The 17,171-nt window shown below is 55.4% G+C and overlaps 1 protein-coding gene across 4 annotated transcripts; it reads left to right on the forward strand.

The window, feature by feature from the left end:
* Window positions 1-2,694: 2,694 nt before the first annotated feature.
* On the forward strand, window positions 2,695-16,407 carry CSF3R (colony stimulating factor 3 receptor). 4 transcript variants are annotated; one of them, XM_047873372.1, is made up of 18 exons: window positions 2,695-2,850; window positions 3,908-3,962; window positions 5,917-6,000; window positions 7,934-8,002; window positions 8,099-8,395; window positions 9,320-9,443; window positions 9,593-9,780; window positions 10,617-10,786; window positions 10,901-11,054; window positions 11,147-11,226; window positions 11,653-11,860; window positions 12,835-13,023; window positions 13,405-13,506; window positions 14,133-14,279; window positions 14,394-14,534; window positions 14,771-14,864; window positions 15,105-15,186; window positions 15,604-16,407. In XM_047873372.1, exons 3-18 carry the CDS (start codon window positions 5,937-5,939, stop codon window positions 16,081-16,083), a joined length of 2,589 nt encoding a protein of 862 aa, XP_047729328.1. In that variant the 5' UTR covers window positions 2,695-2,850; window positions 3,908-3,962; window positions 5,917-5,936; the 3' UTR covers window positions 16,084-16,407. The 4 variants fall into 4 exon arrangements, with proteins under 4 accessions (XP_047729328.1, XP_047729329.1, XP_047729330.1 ...); XM_047873373.1 differs by having other exon boundaries at window positions 15,108-15,186; XM_047873374.1 differs by lacking the exon at window positions 7,934-8,002 and having other exon boundaries at window positions 2,696-2,850.
* Window positions 16,408-17,171: the final 764 nt, after the last annotated feature.

The following is a 17,171-nucleotide window of genomic DNA, read 5'->3' on the forward strand; positions in this document are numbered from 1 at the left end:
GGGCACCTGACCCGGCCCAGAGAGGTGCCCAGCGCAGGCTGGAGGTCTGAGCGGGGCCAGAGGCTGGACTCAGCCAGCCAGAGGCGACCAGGGGCTCGGCAAAAGCAAACACACAGAGGTGTTCCAGAGCCCGGGGCAGGCAGGAAGATGTAAGCAAATCCTGCACGACTACAGCCGGAAAAAATGTGTCTGGGGAAGTGGAGGCAGATAAGGCAGGAGAGGGAGGTGGGGCCAGCTGGTGGGGTATCTTGATTGTCCCGTTAAGGAATTAGGATGCGTCATAGGGCCTCTGAAGAAAGGGGACTGGCATGGTCACCCGTGCCTGCGTGTAGGAACGCTCACTCTGCCAGGTGCTGACAAAGGGTGGAGTGAGAGAGCCCAGAACAGGGGGCCCGCGGGGAGGCTGGGGCACGCCCAGGTGAGGGGTGGGGAGACCTGACAAAGGCAGGGTCAGGAGATGAATTTCAGAGCTGTGGACAAGCCCAAGAGCTCCATAAAGGCAGGAATGAAAGCTGCTTTTGGTCACCATTGTACCCCCGCACCTGTTCTGGGAGCATGTTTTCTGAATGATGAACCGAAGGCCCGTTCTCCTTCATTAAGGACTGGTTGCATGTGGGAGTGTGGAGAAGCAGGTGTGAGGAAGGATTCCTAGGCCCCTGGGGTGGGTGACTTGGGAGGAGTGGGAATGGTGATATACTCTACCAAAATGAGGCACGTGAGGATTGGGGACAGGTTTGGCAAAGTGGGGGGAAGATTCATCCATTCAGTCATTCATTCAACAAAAATATGTTGAGGGCTCACTAGATAGCAGGCAGTGTTGAAGACAGTGGAGAAAAAGGTTTGAACAAAAGAGACTAAAACCCTTGCCCTCGTGGAGCTTCCATTCTGGTGGGGGGTGGGGAAAGCCAATGACAGATAGTGAAAAGGGATATGGAAGAAAAGAGAGATAGGAAATGAGGGGGGTCAATTTTTTAAAAGGGTGGTCAGAGAAGGTCTCAATGAGGTGATAATCTAAGCAAAGACCTGAAGAAGGGGAGGAAGTGACTCCTGTCATTATTTGGGGGGAAAGAATCCAAGCAAAGAAATAGCAGGTGCAAAGGCCCTGAGGCAGGAGGGAGCCTAACAAGTTCAAGAAAAAGAGAGTAGCTGGAGCAGAGCAGTAAGGGAAAGAATAGGACAGGAGCCAGGGAAGGAATGGGCACCCCCCCCCCCCGCCCCGGGTTGGGTGAGGCCTTGCAGATCATCGAAAGAACCTGGACTTTGACTCTGAGTGACATGGGGGCCATTGGGGGTTTGAGACAGAGGCTGACATGAACCAACTTTTTTTGGTCAGTATCACACTGGTTCCTGAAGGTACAATAGACAGGTTGGTGGGGGACAAGGATAAATGGAAATAGGGGACCAAGAAGGGGACTATTGGAAGGATCTAAGTAGGAGAGAAGGGTAGTTTGTCCTGACTGGTATTGGTTTAAGTGATATTTATATTTTCCAACTTTTTATCATGAATATATTGACACACAGAGCCAAGCTGAACTGTATAGGGAATATCCATCTACCTGGGATTCTGGTTATATTTTGAAAGAACAGTCCATAGGATTTGCTGAGCATGTGGGGCCTATGGGACATCTTGGGGAGGTTGCCACAGACAGTTGGGTATTTCCATCTGGAGCCTCGACTGCAGCCCAGGTCTGTCCCTCACCCCAGACTCAGAAGCCTGCTTTTTTCTAAAAAGAATCATATGTTAGGGACACTCTCCTAGTCAGTTGGCACCTAATCTTATTGGGTCATAAAACCAACAAACTATGAACAGTCTGAACCCTCCTCGGAAAAATGCACAGAAAATTATTTGTAAACAGTTTCGGGGGAATCATGGATACAGACAATGGGAGACGCTAAATTTAGTCTACTTCACTCAATCAAAAAATGTTCAGGGTAGCAGAATCCTTGCGAGTAAACCAATTTCTTTTTTTTTTTTTAAGCTTTTTTAAATTTTATTTATTGAGAGAGAGAGAGAGTATGGGAGGGGCAGAGAGAGAGGGAGATAGAATCCCAAGCAGGCTCTGCACTGTGAGCACAGAGCCCAATGTGGGACTCGAACTCACAAACCGTGAGATCATGACTTTAGCCGAAATGAAGAGTCGGACCGACTGAGCCACCCAGGCGCCCCGATGAGTAAACCAATTTCAAGTGAGCATATGAAGGCTGAGCCTCACCAGCTCATCCCCTTATGTTGTTCCCAGAATCCCCATTTCTCCATCGCCTGTCCATGGTGGAAAATGTAGCAAAGAGGGGCACTGTGAGTAAGGTGCTGGGTCACAAAATTTCCTGTCACCTGGAAGCTGCCGCCTAGAGTACTGGGAGGATCAGAGCCCCAAGCCTAGAGCCAAAGAGGCTTAGAGCCGAGCGAGTCTTCGAGCCAGGGTCTGTCTCTGACTGATGTTCCCCCAGGAGTGGACCATGGGAAGGAATGGCACCCAGGCGGGTTGAAGCCTGGGCCCTGGCCAGCCTCAGAGCTTTGAGGTCAGGAAATCCGGAGGCAGGGGAGAGGGACACCGTTGCCACATTCCCCGGCCCCTTTGAGACCCCCGAGGCAGGAAGGCTGCCCGGCCCCACCGGCTTCCCTCCCAGGCTCCTTCCTGTGCCTCAGCGACTGAAAGCACAAGGGAGAGAAGGAGGCCGGGCAGGTGTTGCAATCCACAGCTCCCGGGCCTGTCACAGACTGAGCCATTAACGACAGGGCTGGGGAGAGAAGCCGGCCTGCGGCTGTTTTCAGGAACTTGCCCTCAAAAGGAGAGCAGAGACGGTTCTCCAGGGCGGTCCTCCAGGCGGGTGCCCGCTGCAGGCTCCAGCGTGAGTAGGGGATCCCCAAGGAGGGCTGCATCTCCGGCTTGACGAGTCCCAGGTCCACTCTCCCCCGAGCTCTGCCAAATGCCCGTATGCAGGCCTTTCGGATTGGTCCCTGGGAACCAGGAGCCCTGGACACTGAGCGTCTTTGACCAGGGCTGCCTCCTCTTTGGGGGCAGGGGGTGTGCATCGGGGAAGTCATAAATAGCCGAATATTTCTTTGGGGACGTCAAGTTGGGCTCGGGGAAGGACACGATCGCCATCCCTCTCCGCGTCCCTGTCTCGGACCCTGTGTCTCAGCCCGTCCCTGTCTCCCCTGTTTCTGTCTTCCTCCCCAGCCCCTCCCTGGCCTGGGCTCCGGGTCTCTCTCTGTCTGACTCAGAGTCTTGCTGTGCCTTCCCCCATCTCTTACATTTTCCTCTTGAATCTTAAACTATTTTGGGGACCTCTTGCTCCTCAGCCTTGAGTGCTGGGGTCTCTGGGTCAGCGTCCTTATCTCCTGGGCTCTTTCTTTCTCAGAAAGAATCAGTCCCAGATTCCTTCCCCCCAGAAAGAATCTCCATGTAGGAGAGTAAACACAAAACAGGAGAGAGAGGGTGTGAGCTGGGGAAGGGAGAGCAGGGGAGAAGGCTGAGTGTAGGGAAAGGAGAGGAGAGCAGGAAGACGTGGGTGATAGCAGTGCCTCCAGGAGGCAGCGGGTTCGACTGGAACGGAGCGGGAGAACCGGGCAGATGGCTGGAGAGAAGGCGAGACTGGGGTCCCAAGGAGCCACAAGTAGGGAACCCAGAAATGGGGCTCTGAAGCCATGCCGTGTGACACGGATGAAAGCAAGGTGGCGGTCCTGGGGGGCTGTGACCACACAGCCTATAAGCGGGAGAGGAGGCCAGGAGGGTTCTGGATTCCATGATGCAGTGCCCCGCTTCATGGCACGTGAAAACAACTGACGGTCCCCGAGGGCTTCTTTTACGCAGGCTCTGCGCTGAGCGCTTTTATCACAGACCATCTCAGGGCACCCTCACTACAGCCCTGAGAACGGGGTGCTGATGTTCTCCCCCTTTCACAGATGGGGACGCTGAAGTTCAGAAAGGTGAAGTAACCTGTCCAAGGCCACAAAGCTGGTAAGTAGCGGAGTCGGGGCTGGAGGCTGGTCTAACTCAGAGCCGGACTCCCCACTTGTCTACATACCGGCCCCCAGAGAGTGAGACCACGCTCCAACAGGCCCCAGATCACTCTCAACACTCTCAACTGGGGTAGGGGTCACCCAGGGCTGCAGTGGGGGACCAGAGACTGATGTCAGACATGCCGACACTCAGCAGCAACCCAGGGGGAGGATGCCCGGCCTCTCAGGGTGGGGTTTGGCTACCCATTCTGGACAGGAGTCAGAGGACAGGGATGAAGTGGTATCTCACTGGGCACAGGCTGGGCCTTATGCTGATCCTTGCTAGGGCAGCAGGGCTGGGGTATGATCAAAAGCCCAAAGAAATGGAAACCAGTGTCCCAAAATCTGGGCCCAGGAGGCTAAATCTTCCCCAACAAGTGGCGGGGGGGGGGGGGAGACGGGGGGGTTGATGCTAATCAAACTGGTATAATGCAGTAAGAAAGCTGCCAACCACTGATTAGTAGACCAGGGTGCTCTGAACAGTGGTGCGGGTTTCTCACTGCACAAAGCTGCCCAGCTAAGGAGTAAGTAAAAGCTGAAATCCAGTCTATTCTTCAGTTGCCAGGTCTTAGTGTGAGCCTGCATCTGCCCAGAGGAAGGGGCGCTTTTTTCCTGATTGGCAAAAAAGTGACTTACGGGCTAGCATCCGGGCAAGCATACCCTTGGCATCCTGATACCGAAGCGTATACAAATAGCCCAGGGGTTGGGGTAAGGCCCCTGCCTTGGGTGTCTGGGAAGTTCTTATTCATACCCCTGCCTGGGAGGAAGAGAAAAAAGGAGAGAAGCTTTCCCCCTTCTGAGCACAGGGGGTCTGCTGGGACACCACCTACATGCATGTGTTCCTATATGTACACGCAGGCTAGACAGTGATTTCCACTGACCTGCCACCGAGGGTGCCAATTAGTGCTGAAGAAGCAGGTGCCAGGCCCCAAGACCCCAATGGGAGCAGAATGGAAAGTTAGGCTAGAAGCCCGCCATGGCAGAATACCTTTGGCATACTTCCAGAAACAGAAACTGGAGGCTCCCAACAGGCAGGCACTGTCGCCAGGACCTCAGGGCACCTGGCCCCAGAAAACCTCCAGAGGTCTATGCCCAGAAGCGGGGGTGCATGGACCCCCGTGTCCTCCCTTTCCCACCATCGCCACAGAGGCCAGCCTCCCCCAGGTGTAACCTGACAGCCCCTTGCCTCAGCTACTCCATGCAATTGTCACTTTCCGCCAAGGGGCGCCTCTAACCTTTCTGGCACGGCTCACTCAGGAGAACATGCCTAGTGCTCACGCGTGTGCAACCTGGACGTGCCAGGAAGTTAACACCCCAAAGAACAGCCCTTGACTGATGCGGGATAGAAGTCAGTAGATGAATGTTCCCATCCTCCCTCCTGTTCAAGGGATAAACTGTCCCTTGGGTGGATAGTTCTGACGTGTGTTCTACACGGCTCCTCGGATGGTTCCAGCAGGAGGGAGCCCCAAGTCTGTGATACACCCTTATGTCGGCTTTCCCTCCTTACCTGTGATCATTCTCCCCACCCCCTCAGTGTTCCTGGGATCCTTCCTATTAAACTACCTGTGTGCAAGCCCAGCTCAGATAAAAGGGAAGGGGGAAGAATGCTATTCCTTGACGCTTCTGTCCCCGCTCTCTCCTGGAAGGCAAATATAATAACAACAGTGGCAGTCACTCACACAGTCATTTCCTACGTGCCAGGCACTATGTGAAGCCCTCGTCTTGCACCATTTCTTGTCTTCCTCCCAAAGCCCTTTGCAGTATAGGCTGTTGTTACCTCCATTTTGCAGACAAAGAAACTGAGGCTCAGAGAGGTCAAGTCACCTGGCCAAAGCCACACTGTGGCAGAGCAAGGGTTAAGCTCAGCTCTTACTCCGAAGCCCATGACCTTCACCATCCCCCTCTGCCTCCAGGTGAGCACCAAGTTGGCACTATGGTGGAGCTGGGAACCTGGAGCCTGACCAGAGCTGCCCTGATTATCCTGCTGCTCCCCAGAAGTGAGTGTGGCCGGGGATAGGGGTGCCGTGGGGAGGGAGAGGAGTCACAGCGAGAAAGACAGAGTGGGTGGAGGCGGGAATCATTTCCCTGCACTGCCACACTGCTCCTGGGGTCCCCAGAGAACCAAGGCTGGGCCACAGATGTGGGGTAGCCGGCTCCCACGCACAGACCTCTGCGGGCAAACCACCATCCATGAGGAATGGTGAGCGGGCCTGGGCTGGTCAGCCTGGAAAGGGCTGGGTGACCCAGGCCTTGTCTGCAAATCTCTGCCAGGCTGTCAGAAGGAAGCTCTGAGTCCCCTGCAGGCTTTGTGGGCAACAAAGAGATCAGGGTGGGAGCCACAGGGAGGTAGGATTCATCCTGGAATCGGGAAGCCCAGGCAGAGCTCCCCAACTATGGAAACTCCATCTTGAGAGGTAGAGAGCTTCCCATCTCTGGGGATATGCAAGCTGAGGCCAGGGTTGACAGGGAGGCTGCGCAGCAGGGGCCAGCGCACTCTGCTTGATAGGACTATGGAGGCCACATACAGTCTCTGCTGCATGCTGTTATCTGTTTTCTGTTCTGTTTTCACCCTTTAAAAATGTAAAACCCACTCCTCGCTGGCAAGCCATACAAAGCAGGCCACCCTCAGCCCTGCTGAAAAGGATGCAGTGCCTGACGAAGTTCTGGAGTACACAGTTTTGCGAGGTCCCTTCCAGTCTGAAATTCTGAGTCTGTGCAGTGATGGGAGCCCCACGTTGAAAGTCATGAACTTGCTTCGTGATCCTGGGAGAATCCCTTCTCCTCTTAGGGCCTCAGCCTCCTCATCGGCAAAACAGGCCCAGGAACACATGACAGAGGAGAGGAGGCATGGGGGGGGGGGGGGGGGGGCAAGTGCAGCACTGCCTTATTTGTTTAGACAAGAAATATTCACTGAGAGCCTACTCCATGCTAAGCTCTGGGAATACAGTCGTGAGCCAAACAGCCAAGGTCTCTGGCCTCACGGAACTTCTGGCCTGATCTCTGGGGAGACAGACAAACAACTAACCACGTGGCTCCGTAATTAGGAAGGATGAAAAGAGCTTTAGGAAAGTTCAGGGCACTTGGCCTGGTCTGGTTGATCAGGGCCTGGTCTGGTTCCCCCAAGATGCTAAATGTTAAGCAGGTGAGAGAGAGGAAAAAAAGAGCCCCTGAGAAAGGAACAGCAGGTACAAGGATCTGGAGATTGGAGAGATCGTGGCATTTTCAAGGAATAGGAAGAAGGCCAGAGTGGCTGCCGACGAGAGGGGGTGGTCTGAGCTAGAACTGGGAGGCGTAGCATGGACAAGGCCAGGAGGGCCCTGAGAAGGACCTGGGTTTTCACCCCGATCATGGCAGCAAAGACATTGGTGGGGCCTGGCATGTCATTACATCTAATCCTTGGAGCAACATGAAAGTAGGGACTATTTTGCATCCCCATTTTACAGATGAGAAAATTGAGGCACAGAAAGCCTCGGTAACATACCAGGATCACACAACGAATAGGCAATAGAACCAAGCTCTGAACCGAGGCGGTCTAGTTCCAACATCCGTGCTCTTACCCACCGCACGGCTGCAGTGCTGAAGCGCCGTGATCCGGAGGCAGTAACACAATCAGATCTGAATTCGGAGAGCTGGGGCTGTGGGCTGCCTATCATTCCAACCACCGCTTTCACCACCTTTGGGGAGGGCGCTGCAGGGGGGACCTGTCTCTGTCCTGCGGTGTGCTGGAGCTGGCTTGCGAGACCTAAGGGCGCAAGTTCACATTCAGTGATGTCACACGGGTGGCTGGAAAATCAGTCTTGGTGGGACATATTTACACCAGGGAAAGCAGCCCACACTACAAACCAGGATGTGGTTTTCTTGTACAGTCAGTTGATAAGCATTGATCAACACATCATTCTCTCTCTCTCTCTCTCTCTTTTTGCCCCTGAGAACCCCTCACCGTCCCCATAGACATTCTCCCCTTTCCGGCCCCCATAACTTCGGCGGGGAGGCAAGAAGGTAAGGGCCCTGAGTCTAGGAGTCCAAAGACTTAGCTTTTTGGCCCAGCTCTGCCAGGCACAGGGGGGACTCGTGGCCCGTTCTCTCCCACCCCAGGCCTGGAGGAATGCGGGCACATCAGCCTCCCAACCTCCACTGTCCGCCTGGGGGACTCCATCACAGCCTCCTGCACCATCAGCCCCAACTGCAGCCACCTGGGCCCGGAGTCACAGATTCTGTGGAAGTTGGGAACACAGCTTCAGCTCGGAGAGAGGCAGCAGCGTCTGGCAGATGGAAGCCAGGAATCCACCATCACGCTGCCCCCGCTCAACCGCCCGCGGGACCTTCTCTCCTGCTGCCTGCGCTGGGGCAACAGCGTGCAGATCCTGGACCAGGCTGAGCTGTGGGCAGGCCGTAAGTCCCTACGGCCGTCTACCCACTCCGCCTCCGTGCCCTCCTGCCAACACGAATAAGAGCTAGGATTCACCGAGCACTTGCTCAGTAAGCACATTATGGGCATGATATCAGATAACCTTCCCTGGCAGCGAGGAGTGCTCTTTAGCCCCATTTTGCAGATGAGGAAACTGAGGCTCGTTTGGTGAGGGGCACAGGCGAATAAGGATGTGGCCGAGATTTATATCAGCCGGCGTGGCTCTGAAGTGAGTGTAGTAACCACTACTCCATATGGCTGCCACATAAGCCCAACTACCCAGCCACTGGAGGGTGTGCCCAGGGAGGACACACTTTACCATCTGGGCCTGCTCTCAGTTTCTCTGCAACTCAGTCTCAGCCCTCTGCTCAAACTGAGAAGCAAGGGGACGATGCCAAGCCAGTGCATGAGGAAAGAACTAAGACCAGGTTTCCTTGTTAAGAGTCGCTAGGAGTAGAGCAAACACTTACACAGCACCTGCCATGTGCCAGGCATTGCCCTGAGCGCTTTGTACATAGTGAGTCACTCAGCCCTACCCAGGGGGTAGGCATATCACCATCGCCCCGTTTTACAGATGAAGAAACTGAGGCACAGAGCGGCTAAATGACATGAAGATCACAATGGCTAATAAATGGCAAACCCAGGATGAAAACCCAGACCTACACTGTCACGGTCAAAGGGGGCCGAGCTGAAGGGGTCGGAGGCTCTGTGATGCCTGCCCTGTACATGCCTATAATTTGACTTGCCCCAGGGATGCCCCTCCAGGGTCACCCTGAAGGAGGCGAGCGAGTAGACAAGGTGACCCCAGAGGGAACAACCCCGAGCAAGGAAACGAAAATAACTGATTCCAGTCAGAGCTTTCGGAGTGGCCCTACTCCAAGCCCTCAATCTCCCCACCCTTCGTGCAGACCCTCCCGCCGCGCCCCACAACCTGTCCTGCCTCATGAACCTCACAACTAACAGCCTCGTCTGTCAGTGGGAGCCAGGACCCCACAACCACCTGCCCACCAACTTCACCCTCAAGAGCTTCAAGTAAGGAGGGGTCTCTGGCCCCGTTCCTCTGGGTCCTGGGGTGGGGCATGGGCGGGAGTGGGGATGGGGGAGCCAGAGGCAAACACGGGAGGGAGAAGGGAGCCTCGCTTTCTTCTTCTGCTAGACACCCAAGCCTGGCCTATTGGCAGGAGCCGGGACAACTGCCAGACCCAAGAGGACTCCATCCTTGACTGTGTGCCTAAGGACGGAGACAGCCACTGCTCTATCCCACGCAAATACCTGAAGTTGTACCGGCACATGGGCATCTGGGTGCAGGCAGAGAACGCACTAGGGACTGGAAAGTCGCCACAGCTGTGCCTCGTTCCCATGGATGTCGGTGGGTGACGCCGGGTGTGGGGGAGGGGAAAGGCCCCCACAATGGGCAGATCCACAGAGGCACAGAGAGGGACTCCCAGACCCAGTGACAGACAAGGAGATCCCGGATGGCCTAGAGATAGAGGCAGACGAGAGAGACGGAGACGAAGTGGAATGCAGATGGGGCCAGAGCTACGGATGGAGACACAGACACACAGACGTGGGAGAAACACCGAGGCAGGGAGACACGTTCTTTCAGCAAGCTTCTTGAAGTGCCCACGGCACGCTAGGCAGAAGTTGTTCTAGGTGCTGGAGACCTGAACGAAATATCAGAAGTCCTGCCCTTGGAATGTTACGTTCTAGTGGGCAAAATAAATAAAATAGAATGTCAGGCAACCAGAAGTATGAGGAGGGAGTTAACACAGAGGGGGAGGTGGGGAAAGCCGGGGGGGGGGGGGAACAATTGCTCTTTCAGTAAGGTGGTCAGGGGTGGCCTCACTAAGAAGGTGACATTTGAGAAGATCCTTGAAGGAAATGAGGGAGCAGGCTGCTGGATATCTGAAGGGTAAGATCTCCAGGCAGAGGGAATGACGAGTGCAAAGGCCCTGGGGCAGAAGGATGAGACAGAGACCTAGGGAGAGACAGACACATATATACAGACAGACCTCCAGAAACATGATGACATGGAGATGAAGAGACACAGAGAGACGGAGAAAAAAAGAAGCAGGCTGACAGAGACCCCAGGGGTGGAGACCCCAGGGCAGAAAACGGAACAACAGGCAAAGAGAGAAGCAGGAATAAGGCAGAGCCCTATAGGATGGGGCAGGGAAGGTTTCTGACAACCCCTCCTCCTTACAGTGAAGCTGGAGCCCCCCACACTGTGGGCCCTGGCCCCCAGCCCTGAGGTGGCCCCACCCCAGCCAGGCTGCCTGCTGTTGCGCTGGGAGCTATGGAAGCCGAGCCTCTACATAGAACAGAAATGCGAGCTGCGCCACCAGCCACAGCTCGGAGAAGCCAGCTGGGCCCTGGTGAGGTGGAAGGCAACCTCAAGAGCCTGGAGGGGGGGTGGCTGAGGGGAGGGTGGCTGAGCTGGGCCTGAAGGGCACAAGGATCCAGGCTCAGAGCCACGGCCATCCCACCAGGTGGGCCCCCTGCTCCCTGAGACCCTCCAGTATGAGCTCTGTGGGCTCCTCCCGTCCACAGCCTACGCCCTGCAAATGCGCTGCGTCCGCTGGCCCCTGCCTGGCCAGTGGAGCGACTGGAGCCCTAGCCTGATACTGACCACCGCACAACAGGGTAAGTGGGTGGGGAGGGGCCAGGAGCAGCCATCAGGACAAAGTCCAGCCTTCAGGGCCCTCCCTGAGCCCCTCTTCCTGCTCCGTCCCCAGCCCCCATCGTCAGATTGGACACATGGTGGCGGCAGAGGCAGCTGGACCCCAGGACTGTGGATGTGCAGCTGTTCTGGAAGGTGACCCCTTCTGAAGGCCATCCCTCCACCCCTGAGACTTCTCCCAACCCAGACAGATCCCTGTGGGCTGGGGCTCAGGACTCCAACAGTTCTGGGAGGTTTGGATGCATTTGTATGTGATTTGCATGCACTTTGCATGCACCTAGGAAGCTGGGTAGCACCCTTCTGGAGAGACTACAATGTAGGACTCACCTATGGCAAAGAGTCAGCTCAGGGAATGGTTAAGTGCCAACCTGCTCCTTCCTTTCCTCCCTCCTAGGACCTGGCATGGGGAACAGGGAAGAAGGAAGGGAGGGAGGAAGGTTGGCTCCCAGCCTGTGGGGGCTCAGTTCCTATGACCCACCCACCCCATCTAGAAGCCGTTCCCTACTCAAGATGAGCTGTGCGCCCCCACCCCTTATCTTCTTCTTCCTGTGTCCACCGCAGCCAGTGCCCTTGGACAAATACAGCGGGCAGATCCAAGGGTACCTGGTCAGACCACCAGGCCAGACTGGGGCAGTCCCAGCCCTCTGCAACACCACGGAGCTAAGCTGCACCTTCCACTTGCCCTCGGAAGCCCGGGAGGTGGTCCTTGTGGCCTATAACACAGCGGGGACCTCTCATCCCACCCCAGTGGTCTTCCTGGAGAGCAGAGGTAAAGGGCGCTGGCGGCTAGTAGAGTGTAGTGGGTGAGCACGTAATGTTCAGAGGCTAGACTGCCTGGGTTCACAACTAGTCCCGTCACTTGCTAACAGTATGACCCAGGCAAGTGACCCCTGGCCTCGGTTTACTCACCTAGCAAAGGGGGACAATCCAGTGCCTACCTCAAAGCCCTGCCGTGAAGGTCACATCCATTAAGACATGTGCCTGGCACCACGTTCCCGCTCAGTATGTGTTAGCTACTCTCGTTATCATCAGCCAGAACCAAGTTAAGCTGGTGGTGGTACCACACAGGCTCACATTCACTCACATGGTCACAAGTGCAGACGCTCATAGACACGCATTCGCGTGTGCGTGTATGCACGTGCGTGCATGCGCGCATACACGCACACACACACAGTCCATTCTGCCAAAGAAGATAGGAAGAAAGCCCTACATTTTTCCGGCTGGAACACGGTCCCTGAGTTAATTGCTCATTCTCAGTGGATCGGCCACCACCACCCCCAGGTTCCCCTGAACATGGGTCCTCACAAGGTGACACCAGCGATAACAAGAGCTCGTACTCCAACTTACGAGCCGCATGACCTTAGGCAAATTACTTAACCTGTCTCAGTTTTCTCCTTGATAAATTGGGGCCAGGGTAGCGCCTCCCTCCTAGGACGCTTAGCGGACTCAGTAAATTCACACATACCAAGGCCCATAGCCGCACAGACCATGAACTACACAGCGTTAGCACTGATCCCTGTCAGACACTCCTCGGCACGAGGCACTGTGCCAGGCTCGTTCTAGGCATCATCTCATTTGATCTGCGCCAGGACCCTCACAGAGGAGCAAACTGAGGTCCTGATGTTGACTTACTCAAGGCCATCCGGCTTGTAAGTAACAAAGCCAGGATTTGAACCCAGGCTTCTGGCTCTGGGACCTGCATTCTTCTTGCTTTTGCTCTCTCACCTCCTACCCTGTCTCCAGGCCCGCCCCTGGCCAGGCTCCACACCACAGCTCGAGATCCCCACAGCCTCTGGGTGGGCTGGGAGCCCCCCAGCCCTCGGCCTCGGGGCTATGTGATTGCGTGGGGCCTGGGTCCCCCCAGCCCCAGCAGCAGCAATATGACCTGGAAGATGGAACACAACGGGAACATTTCCGGGACCCTGCTGCAGGGTGAGGCAGGCCTGGGGACCTGGGAGGCAAGGAGGCAGTGTTTGTCAGGCAGAAAGCAAGGGGCGGGCTGAACCCCCCTACAGAAGAAGCAGACTCCCCAGTCTTTCTTGACTCCTTAGTCTCGTCTCATACCCCCAGAATCAGGGAGTTCTTCCCCCAGTCTAGCCAGATCCTCCCTTTACACAGCCCTGCCCTGCCACCTTCCTAGCTCTCCTCCTTTTCTGCCCTTACGTCCATCAAATGATCTGAAGAAGAGATAGACGAGGCTAGCCCTGCAGCACAAGGCCTGGGTTATTCCCCACTGGAGGTCTGAGGTTAGCTCCTGATCATCTGCAGAGGTTAGCCCCTCACCAGGGGGCCTGCCCCATTTTCTCTCCACAGAGAACATCAGGCCCTTTCAGCTCTACGAGATCACCGTGACCCCTCTATACCAGGACACCGTGGGACCCTCCCAGCACATCTATGCCTACTCCCAAGAGATGGGTGCGTCAGCCACCAGGCTCCTCCCAGAATCCTCCCCTCTCGACGCCTGCCTGGGGCCCCACAATCAGGACTATGAGGGAACATTTCCTTCCTCCCCCACCTCTGACCCACAGGAGACCCTCTCCCAACCCTAAGATGACCCCTGGCTTACAGTAAACCCCTGCAGCCGGACAGAAGTCAGGTGGTGGGGTGACAGAAACTGGGGAGTGAGTTGGGCAGAATTCACGAAGCGAGTCTGGCAAAAATCAACCAGTTTTCCTGAAAGAAATCAAGCGTCCTGTGTGGCAGAAATTAGAGAGAAGGCCCGCCATAAAGTCAGAGAGCGAGTGGCAGAAATCAGATAGTGAGCCCAACAAAATCAAGCCTGGCAGAAATTAGGAGGCAAGGCTTTGGAGTCAGAGAACCAAGTGCAAATCCTGACTTAGCCACTTATCAGCAGTCTGTGGAATTCAGTCAAAGGTGCTGGCAACATGAGGCTTGGGCATGGGTCCCCTTGGACTCTCTTCTCCCACTCCCCGCCATAGTGTGGCTCAGTTCTGGGCTCTGGGGAGCCACAAGATGTCCAGCTAGGCTCTCCACTCTTCCCTGCTCCCTGTCAGCCCCTGCACCTCTCTCTCTTCTGGCAGCCCCCTCCCACACCCCAGAGCTGCATCTAAAGCACATCGGCAAGACCTGGGCCCAGCTGGAGTGGGAGCCCCAGGCCCCTGAGCTGGGGAAGAGCCCCCTGACCCACTACACCATCTTCTGGACCAACGCTCAGGACCAGTCCTTCTGTGAGTCTCTGCTCAGTACCTCACAGTCCCAGAAGGCCTGGGAGGGGACGCCCAGCAGCCTTGGAGGGAGCCTCGGCATCTGGGCCCAGGCTGACCATTCTCTTCTACTCCCAGTCACCACCCTGAATGCCTCCTCCCATGGCTTGGTCCTCCACGGCCTGGAACCTGCCAGCTTGTACCACGTATGCCTCATGGCTTCCAGCAAGGCCGGGGCCACCAATAGTACAAGCCTTACCCTGATGACTTTGGCCCTAGGTAAGGAGAGCAGGGGGCTGGCCAGCCAAGGCTGTTGGGAAGGTTCATCACCCAACGGATCTCTCATTTTGAGGCCCTGCCTGGATCTGCTAGTCTGAGGGAGGAGACTGAGCCCAACCCATGAAGCCCAGGCTGAGGGAGGAGGCCCATTCCTGCTCTCAGAGCCCAATCTGAGGAAAGAGGCCCAGCCCCACTTGCATGCACTCTAATCTCTTCTGGCTTTCCCCTCACCCCAGAGGAGTCTGAGCTGCATATCCTCCTGGGCCTCTTTGGCCTCCTGGTCTTGCTCATCTGTCTCTGTGGGGCTTCCCGGTTCTGCTGCAGACCCAGGTGAGTCCTCTCAAGACACCTAACACCTACCTACCCCTCCCCACAGGGAACTGCAGGCTGGAGCGGGACGGTCCAGGTCCCTCCTTGCCTTCCCAGGCCTCAGGGCCCATGCCTGGGTCTAGCCCTGCACCACCTTCTCTCTGTACTAGGGAGCCTTCAACTGCTAGAGCGGGTGGGAGAAAGGATGGCAAGATGGGAGGGGGCATGCCTGACCCAGCCTTCACCTGCCTTCTTCTCCAGCAGGAAGAATCCCCTCTGGCCAAGTGTCCCAGACCCAGCCCACAGCAGCCTGGGCTCCTGGGTGCCCACCATCATGGTTGAGGTAAGAACCCCCATGGGAGAGGGAAATGGGGCCGGGGGCGCTGGCCCAGGCTCAAAGTGAAAGGAACCTCCCCCAAGGATGAGTCCTCAGGCCTTCCCATCACTTCCTAGCAAGGTGCCCTCCCTCTGGAGTAGAGCAGATCCGAGTTTGCATCCCAGTTCTACCCATTTCAAAGCCTCAGACATCTCACTGTGAATTGAGGTGAATCTCACACAGAATCATTGGGGACATGCACCGAGCTAAGTCTGAAGCCCATAGAACGCGTCAGGAATGTATGAGATGCTTTGCAAGTGTCACCCTTTGGGCTCCAGCAGAGAGCAGCAGGAATATCCCCACAACTGGCCCACCGCAGGAAGGCACAGTGGCTGGGATGACTACGAGATAAATCTTGCCCTCACCCCACGTCCTTGTGTCCAGGAGGCCTTCCAGCTGCCCAGCCTTCGGGACCCCGGCATGCCACCCATCACCAAGATCACAGTACTGGAAGAAGAAGAGAAGAAGCCGGGGCCCTGGGAGTCCAACGACAGCTCAGGGACCTGTGGCCTCCCCACCCTGGTCCAGGCCTATGTGCTCCAGGGGGACCCAAGAACACCTTCCACCCAGCCCCAGCCCCCGTCTAGCACCAATGACCAGGTCTTTTATGGGCAGGTGCTGGGCAGCCCCACAGGCCCAGGTCCAGGGCACTACCTCCGCTGTGACTCTACTCAGCCCCTCCTAGGGGGCCTTACTCCCAGCCCCAAGTTTTATGAGAACCTCTGGTTCCAGAACAGCCCCCTGGGGACCCCAGAGCCCCTCGTCCCAAACCAGGAGGATGATTGTGTCTTTGGGCCACTGCTTGACTTCCCCCTCCTGCAAGGGCTCCAGGTCCATGGGGTGGAGGGGCTGGGGGGCATCTAGCGCTTCCTGGGACCCCCGCCCAGGCCTGCCTCTTGAAAGGCCTGGGCCATCCAGAGGAGAGGAGAATATCAGTAAGCCCATCATGAAAAAATCATCTCGTCCCAGAAGGGCAGGAAGACTACCAGTATCTCCCTATCTCTGGTCCCCAGCATCCTTCCTCCACCTCCCAGGCCCCATGGGCTGACCCTGCCTCTCACTTTAGTGGCCAGAGAATGCTTCATCCAACCCTGCCCACTAGCCTTCTGTGTTTAATTCCTGTAATTTTAGTCTCTTAAACCGGTTCAAGGTTTGGTTTGTTTTGGTTTCGAGAAACTCTTGAGTGTGCATGAGTCTCTGTTCTTTTTCTTTTCAGGGCCCTAGCAGTGATGGGGGTACTTATCAGAACTGTTCGTTTGTGTATTCTTTCCTTCGCTCATTAATTCCACCAGCCCACATGTAGCATTTAGGTCCTGTGCTGGCAGCAGGGATTCAAAAATGATTTGGCTCAGTCCACCCTCAAAGGGCTCCCATGCTAGTGGTGGAGACTTGAAAACTGGCCATTAGGGCACAGTGGCCAGAGTTATCTTGTGAGGGTGGGGGTGAGGGGTCACAAAATGCTATGGGATATGGGGAATACACTTCAGAAAAGACCAATCCCTGTTGGAAAAATATAATTAAAAACAAAATCTCCTGGGCTGCCTGGCTGGGTCAGTCAGTGGAATGTGTGACTCTTGATCTCAGAGTTGTGAGTTCCAGCCCCATGTTGGGTGTAGAGATTACTTAAAAATAAAATATTAAATATGTATATATTAAATATTAAATATATATTTTTTATTTAATATAAAATATTAAATATATATATATATCCTGCCAACCTAGAAAACCTCTCCACAAGGGTAGAAGAAAAAGAAATCTGTTTTATTATTGAACGAACATTAAACCAGAATGTGAAACACATGTGCATCACCAGCAATCCCCTAAAGAGCTTGAAAAGACAGAAGTCTTACCCTTATATATAGCCAGGTGGATACAGATTACTGCATACATTTTCTTAAGATAAACAGTAACTTGTCCTCAATGACACCATCTGTCTTTGTCACACAGAGTTC

The sequence above is a fragment of the Prionailurus viverrinus genome, chromosome C1, assembly GCF_022837055.1.
Source record: "Prionailurus viverrinus isolate Anna chromosome C1, UM_Priviv_1.0, whole genome shotgun sequence".
Taxonomy (NCBI): domain Eukaryota; kingdom Metazoa; phylum Chordata; class Mammalia; order Carnivora; family Felidae; genus Prionailurus; species Prionailurus viverrinus.